This window comes from Papio anubis, chromosome 20 (assembly GCF_008728515.1).
Source record: "Papio anubis isolate 15944 chromosome 20, Panubis1.0, whole genome shotgun sequence".
Classification (NCBI taxonomy): domain Eukaryota; kingdom Metazoa; phylum Chordata; class Mammalia; order Primates; family Cercopithecidae; genus Papio; species Papio anubis.
This window is the reverse complement of record NC_044995.1, coordinates 39,290,760-39,298,413: the sequence shown is the minus strand read 5'-3', so window position 1 is coordinate 39,298,413 and position 7,654 is coordinate 39,290,760. Positions and strand designations below refer to the sequence as shown.

Here is a 7,654-nt window from a genome sequence, read left to right as displayed (position 1 = left end):
CAGATAGCTTTAGGTGGTTATTAACATCTTAAGAATATTAAGTCTTCTAGGCCGGGCGCGGTGGCTCAAGCCTGTAATCCCAGCACTTTGGGAGGCCGAGACGGGCGGATCACAAGGTCAGGAGATCGAGACCATCCTGGCTAACACGGTGAAACCCCATCTCTACTAAAAAAATACAAAAAAAACCTAGCTGGGCGAGGTGGCGGGCGCCTGTAGTCCCAGCTACTCGGGAGGCTGAGGCAGGAGAATGGCGTGAACCCGGGAGGCGGAGCTTGCAGTGAGCTGAGATCCGGCCACTGCACTCCAGGCTGGGCGACAAAGCAAGACTCTGTCTCAACAAAAAAAAAAAAAAAAAAAAATTTTTTAAATTATTTTTTAAAAACAGATGGGATCTCACTATGTTGACCAGACTGTTCTCGAAATGCTGGCCTCAAGCGATCTCCTATCTCAGCCTCCCAAAGTGCTGGGATTATAGGCATGAGTCACCACGCCCAGCCCTCTTTTTCTTTTTTTTTCTTTTTAAATATATTTTTCTTTTTTTCTTTTGAGACAGAGTCTCCCTCTCTCAACCAGGCTGGAGTGCAGTAATGCGATCTTGGCCTACTGCAACTTCACCTCCCAGGTTCAAGCGATTCTGATGCCTCAGCTTCCTGGGTAGCTGGAATTACAGGCGCACGCCACCATGCCCGGCTAATTTTTGTATTTTTAGTATTTTAGGGTTTTGCTACGTTGGCCAGGATGGTCTCAAACTCCTGCCTCAAGTGATGTGGGGTTACAGAAGGCGTTATGGGGTGCCCGCCTTGGCCTCCCAAAGCACTGGGATTATAGGCGCGAGTCACCGCACCCAGTCTTTTTCTTTTGTTTGAGGCAGGATCTCGCCTTTTGTCACTCAGGCTGGAATGCAGTGATGCAGCCACAGCTCACTACAACCTCAAAATCCCAGCCTCAAGTGATCCGGTTCAGTCTCCGAAAGCGCTGGGATACTAGGCCTGGCCTTTAAACGCATTTTAGGATATTTTCAATTTACCACGAGTTTTGTTACATGGGTAGGTAGCCCCAAGTAAATCAAGCAGCAAGGTGAAGGGGCGGGCATCAAAGAATTTAGAGGAGCGGTACTTAAGGGAAGGGCTGGGCTTACTAACCCAGACAGAGGAACAGCCTGGGTGGAGGGAAGAGGCCTGGAAGGCGTGGCCTAAGTGCAAGTAAGGCAGGGACTCAGGGGAGGGCGGGCCAACGGTAAGGGACACGATGCCAGGGGCGGGGCCCCGGCCCTAACCCCGACCCCGCAGCACCTGCCGCCGCTGCGCCTCCAGCTGGGCGCGCAGGGAGCCAGCTCGGCGCAGCTCATCCTCCAGCTGCCGCGTGCGCTCGGCGTGACCAGCATTGCGTTCCTCCAGCTGCCGCACCTGCCGCCGCAGCTCCCTCAGCTCTCCCAAGCGGCGCTGGCAACTGTTCAGCGTGGCCTCCAGCTGCCCAGCACGCTCCGAGGACTGCCTAGGGGAGTGGAGAGGGAGCGGGGAGGGCTGAGAGCTCTGATCAGGGTTCAGCTGCGATGCGGAGTGGCCCTTGGAGCAGAGGAGGGTGTTGTTCAGCCTGAGGCTTTTGGGTTCAAGGTGAAGGGGTCATGAAAGTCGAGGGTCAAGGGTCAACCCGGGCCTGGTGCAATAGTTAGCCCAGGGTTATAATCAGGGATCCTCTGGGGTGGAATTGTGGGGACACAGAGGGTTGTGGGGTTATAGGGGGAGTGATGGGGGGCCTAGAGAGGTCTGAGCATCTGCCAAGGACACCTTGGGGTCATTGGGGGAGCTATGGGACAAGAGCACTGTGGGGTCCTTAGAAGTGCAATGGGGGCCGGGCGCGGTGTCTCACGCCTGTAATCCCAGCACTCTGGGAGACCGAGGCGGGCGGATCACAAGGTCAGGAGATCGAGACCATCCTGGCTAACAGGGCGAAACCCCGTCTCTACTAAAAATACAAAAAAGCCAGGCATGGTGGCGTGTGCCTGTGGTCCTAGCTACTGGGGAGGCTGAGGCAGGAGAATGGCGTGAACCCGGAAGGCGGAGCTTGCAGTGAGCCGAGATCGCGCCACTGCACTCCAGCCTGGGCGACACAGCGAGACTCCGTCTCAAAAAATAAAAAATAAAATAAAAAAAAAAAAGAAGTGCAATGGGGGGGGTGCACTAGTACTTTTACATTACAGAGGTGCTATAGGGGCCCAGTGGAGCCCTTTGTGGTTACAGAAGGCACAGTAGAGTCAAAAGGGGTTGCAAAGTCCTAGAAGGTACCATGGGATCCAGGAGCATTATGAAGTCCAAAATGTGCAGTGGGATCTGCAGACCATTGTGGGGGAGGTTCTTGTGTTTTGTGGGGCCAAAGGGATGCTATGGGGTCTTGGAAGCATACTGTGGAATAAGAGGGGGCAGTGTGGGGTCCAGGGGTTATGGTGGAGTTCAGGATAGCGCAATGTGGCCTTGGGCGTTCTGTAGGGCTCAGGGTGGCACCGTGGAGTCCAGGGGGCATATTGGGGGTTCACTGGGCATATAGAAATTACAGAGTTGCATGGCATCAGAGGGGAACTCTGGCAACAAGTTTACCCCCAGCCCCCTGTGATGGGGACCCAGGAACCCACCACTCACCGCAGCTCATCCATCTCATCCTTCAGGGCCTGTGCCTCCTGGGCCAGGCTGGTCAGCGCCTGGTTCCGGTGCTGCAGCTCCGCAACCTCCCGCTCCAGCTCAGCACAGCGCAGGCGCTCATCCTCTCTGCCACTCTCCAACCTGGGGGTGGTGGTGAGGAAAGGGCACATGAGGGAGCTGCCCTCCCCCCGTCCCCTGGCTTGCCTGGCCCAGTCCCCAGATGACCGCACCTGAAGTTCTCCTCCTGCAACTGCTCCAGCTGGGATTGCAGCAGCAGCAGCTTCTTGGCAGTGAGACCTGGGGTACCCTCGCCTTCAGGCCGGCCCACCCGCTCCCGCAGCACTGCATTCTCTTGTGCCAGGCTCTGCTTCTCCTCTGACAGGAGCATCAGCTGCGGGCAGGGTAGGAAGATGAGCTGGGGCTTGGAGAGGGGCTATTCAAATGTCCCTGCCCCACCTCGGGCCCTACCTGCCGCTCCAGGTCCAGACAGCGCTGCTGTAACTCATCCCCCTCCTCAGCCTCCTCACTTAGGAAATAGTACCTGCGGGACTGCGGAGATGAGGGGGAAGAGGAACTCAGGAATTCAGGAGAAGGATGAGGGGAGGGATGCTGAGATCTCTAGAGGCCAGTGGAGGGGAACAAGAAACCCTCAGGATTGAAAAGAGGGCTGGTGCCAGGTGCGGTGGCTCACGCCTGTAATCCCAGCACTTTGGGAGGCTGAGGCGGGTGGGTCACCTGAGATCAGGAGTTCAGACCAGCCTGGCCAACGTGGTGAACCCCGTCTCTACTAAAAATACAAAAATTAGCCGGGTGTGGTGGTGCGCACCAGTAGTGCTGGCTGCTCGGGAGGCTGAGGCAGGAGAATCGCTTGAACCCAGGAGGAGGGGGTTGCAGTGAGCCGAGATTGCGCCACTGCACTCCAGCCTGGGTGACAGAGTGAGACTCCATCTCAAAAAAAAAGAAAAAGAAAAAGAAAAGAAAACAGGGCTGGGGTTGGAGACTGAAGGAAGAGGGACTCCAGAACACTGGAGACCTGGCACAGGAAGTGACTAGCACCCTGGGAGATGGGCGTGGCTTACAGGCTTAAGGACAAGCCCCTCCCCCTTAGGGAGCCCTGAGCATCTGTAATGGGGTCTGGAACTTTAACAAGGTTCAGTCCCAAGGTTAATCACAGCAAACTTATTCCCAACCCCGGGCCTTTGGATTTGCTGATCCCTGTGCCTAGAACACCTTTCCCCCAAATCTCTTACCTGGCTATCAAAGTTGCCATATGTCTCTGGTGACAGGGAGTCAGGACTGTCTTTGGTCATGAGCTGGGGAGTGGGAAGGGGCATTGTAATGAACTGGATATCTGAGGGCAGCCTTCAAAGCATCTACTATCCCAACTGAGAACCTCTCCATCTTCCCGTCGTCAAGGCCAGTTCTGCCCAATAACCCCAGCCCAGAGGTTGCCCTCCTGCCTCCAGCACAGAGGGAAGCCAGATCCCTTGAGCCTGCTATATTGCGACTTAGAGCTGGGAGGAGCTGGCAGACACATGAGACAGAGATGTCTGGCCAGCTGAGTTCCAGGCAGAGTCCAGAGCTTACCAGGGCAGGGTCTGTGCCCAGTTGCCTCTGCCCTAGCGATGTCCCCTCTGCTGACATTTTTCAATTGCACCCTGAGTGCCCCCACCCACCTCCTGGATGGCTTCCATCACCACATGCTGAACCGATTCTTCCAGCGTCATGATTCTCTGGATGTGCTCTGGGGATCAAGGTGGGGGAGGCTGAGACCCAGGGGTGAGGTGGGGAGGAAGGAGGATTTCCTCAGGCCAGCCCCTGGGGACCTCCTAAGCTCCCCATACCCTGCTTTTTCTCGCAACTGATGGCACAGCCCAGCACCAGCTGAAGCAGCTTGCCGAGCTCTGCTGGGTCTGAGAACTCTCCAATGAGGCTCACATCTGGGAGGTGCTCTTCTGACACAGGATGCGCCAGGACCTGGGGAGAAGGGGGTGTCAGGGGCTCATGGGTCCACCCTTCTCCCAACTCAACCCCCTGAATCCCTTTACAGTTACTCACATCCTGGGAGTACTCTACCAGGCTCCGTAAGACCATCTTCAGATTGCTGACCTAGGGAGAAACAAGGAGCTGTGGACAAGTTCAGAGGTCCCCGACTCTAAATCTGTACATCCCATCCTTTCTCCACCTCACTTCTCCTTTCCTGCTCATCTCATCCTATTCTGTCTGCATGTGCCTTCCTCTAGGGGTGACCTCTTTGGCTGTCTGCCCCTTTTGTCTACCTGATCATCTTTGTTTCGTTTTTATTTATTTTTTGCTTTAGTTTTTTGAGACAGGGTCTCGCTGTCACCCAGGCTGCAGTGTAGTAGTGCAATCTTGGCTCACTGCAGCCTCGACCTCCTGGGGTCAAGCAATCCTCCTATCTCTGCCTCCCTAGTAGCTGGGACTACAGGCATATGCCACCACACCTGACTACTTTTTATTTGTAGAGAGGAGGTTTTGCTATGTAGCCCAGGCTGCTCTCAAGCTCCTGAGTTCAAGCAGTCCTCCCATCTCAGCCTCCAAAAGTGCTGGGAATACAGACATGAGCCACAGTGCCCGGCCTGCCTGACCGTCTTTCTTCATATGTCTCCAGAACCCAGTCACTTCTCACCACCTGCCCCACCATCCTTTAGCCTGCCCATCCATCCTCACCTCTCACCTGGATTAATGCACCAGCTGCCTCTCCTCTTCCACTTTTGCTGCCTACATTTTATTTCTTTCCATGCAGCCAGGGGGAGCTTTATAAAGCCTAAGCCAGGTTGCATCTTTGCTCTGCTAAAACCCTGCCTTGACTTTCCACAGCACTTAAAAATAGAATTCACACCCTCACCATGGCCTGCCAGGCCCCTGATGACCTCATCTCCTACAAATCTTGCCCTCTTGCTCTGTTCTGCCCTCTTTGCCATTCCTCCATCACACCAAGTTTATCCCCAACTCAGGGCCTTTGCATCTGCTATTCGCTGTGCCTGGAACACCGTTCCCCCAAATCTCACTTGGAGATTAACCCATCTGATGTAATCACCCACCCATGCCCTCATTGCTCTTTCTCAAAGCCCTGCTTTTTTCTTGTCTTCATAGAACTATTGGCATCAAAAGTTTTTTCTTTCTTTTTCTTTCTTTCTTTTTTATTTCTTCTTGAGACAGAGTCTCGCTCTGTTGCCCAGGCTGGAGTGCAATGGCTCGATCTCGGCTCACTGCAACCTCTACCTCCCAGGTTCAAGTGATTCTCATGTCTCAGCCTCCCAAGTAACTGGGATAACAGGTGCACACCACCACAGCCAGCTAACTTTTGTATTTTTAGTAGACACAGGGTTTCACTGTGCTGGCCAGGCTGGTCTCAAACTCTTGGCCCCAAGTGATCCACCTACTTTAGCCTCTCAAAGTGTTGGGATTACAGGCATGAGCCACTGCGCCCAGCCTGGAAGTTAATTTTTATGGTTGTGTTTTATGTGTTGCTTGTTACTAGAATGATGGCTGTGTGGGGCAGGTTTTTGTCTGTGTTATTCCTTGCTGAATGCCCAGGCCTGGCACAGGGTGAGTACTCAATAGATGAATGGATGAACAAATGGTTGATCATCAGACATCTGTCCCTCTTCCTGCCCATCACCCAGGACATGTGCCTAGCTGGTCCATCCCTGGTCATCTCTTCACCAGTCTGTCCTCTAATCAGGAGTCCAATTGTCACCTTCAGCTTCCAATTGGGACCTGGATCTTCTGAGATGCCCTGGAGCCATGCCTCGTTGAACCAGGAGGGGTCTCTGGGGGCGAGAAGGTGGAATGAGAAGACTGGGGGACACTTTTGGGATCCTCCCCCTCAGCTCCACTCACATCTGGTTCAGCACATAGGCTATGGCAAGGCCGCTGCTCAGGTCCTGAGGGCTGGCACAGGAAGACGGAACATGGAACGTCTGTAACTGAGGGGTCAAGCAAAAGACAATGGAGAGAGTTAGGGCCTGGGAGACCGGGACCACTCCCCTTTGGCAGACTTTGCCAGTCAGCGAACCTCATATGGTGGGGCAAGGGAGTGGCTTCTGCTCACCTGAGCCCAGAGGGGGCGTGGCCTCACTTCACCTCTGCCCAACAAACCCTGCGCGTCCAGGCCAGGGCGGTATCACGAGTCACCTGGGCCCCACAGGCACCACGTGACCAGGCCAATTCACCTGCGCCCTCGCCCCACGTGAACCAGCCACAGAGGGGCGGGGCCTCACCTGTCCTTTCTATTCAGACTTGCCACGTGACGGGGGCGGGTGCTCGGGCCAGAGTCCAACGGTCCAGCAAGCCGACTACCCCTGCACCTCCCCGCCCCAGCACCAAGGGACTGACCGCACAAGGACCAGGGATCCCGGGCAAGAGGAGTGGGCGCTCACCTTCCCCTAGCCCCGCCCCACGACCTACCCAGGTGAGCAGAGACCCGCATAGCTCGGCCTTGTCCACGCTCATGGCTCCTGATAGGATTCAATCCAAGCCACGGAGCCCCAGCGCCGCGGCCGCCTCCGGGTCCGCCACCAGCGAGCGCCCGCAGCCCCGACCTCCCGCTCGGCCTAGAGCGCCGCCCCGCCCCGCCCCCTAGGCGCAGGCCCCGCCCCGCCCCGCCCCCAAGCCCAGGCTCCACCTCGGTAACGTAATCTCCTCCCAACGCCCGCTCTTGCCTCCAGCCCCGCCATCTTGGATCCGGGCAGCGTTCGGGCGCCCACCCTGCCGCTAGGGGTCAGCCTGGCACAGCCTTGTGCATCCGAGGGTGGTCCCACCTTCCCTCCTCCCCCTGGTCCTTTTTGGGGTGGGAGGTCCTCAAGATCCTTTTGAGACGAGGTGCTCCACCCTGTTACGCAAGCGCATTCACATATTTTCTCTGCAACTTAAATAAATTAATGCGTCTAACCACTTTATGATCGGAGCCTTTGTGCTGGGCGGGGCGAGCCCTGGCATTTTCTATGGACTCGGAGAGGGGATGCTAAAGGGGTTTTCCGGCCAGACGCCGT

At 55.8% G+C, this 7,654-nt stretch overlaps 1 protein-coding gene across 1 annotated transcript in view; it reads right to left on the bottom strand.

The window, feature by feature from the left end:
- The window catches only part of HOOK2 (hook microtubule tethering protein 2), a 12,529-nt gene extending 5,239 nt beyond the window's left edge, over positions 1-7,290 (bottom strand). The window contains exons 1-11 of the mRNA XM_031659056.1: positions 7,071-7,290; positions 6,504-6,589; positions 6,361-6,433; positions 4,695-4,745; positions 4,481-4,613; positions 4,313-4,380; positions 3,887-3,949; positions 3,105-3,185; positions 2,867-3,027; positions 2,637-2,777; positions 1,277-1,494 (exon numbers count right to left, since the gene is read on the bottom strand). Of these exons, the coding sequence (XP_031514916.1) occupies positions 1,277-1,494; positions 2,637-2,777; positions 2,867-3,027; positions 3,105-3,185; positions 3,887-3,949; positions 4,313-4,380; positions 4,481-4,613; positions 4,695-4,745; positions 6,361-6,433; positions 6,504-6,589; positions 7,071-7,115 (1,120 nt within the window). The 5' untranslated portion in view covers positions 7,116-7,290. The remainder of the gene's footprint in view (positions 1-1,276; positions 1,495-2,636; positions 2,778-2,866; positions 3,028-3,104; positions 3,186-3,886; positions 3,950-4,312; positions 4,381-4,480; positions 4,614-4,694; positions 4,746-6,360; positions 6,434-6,503; positions 6,590-7,070) is intronic.
- Positions 7,291-7,654: the final 364 nt, after the last annotated feature.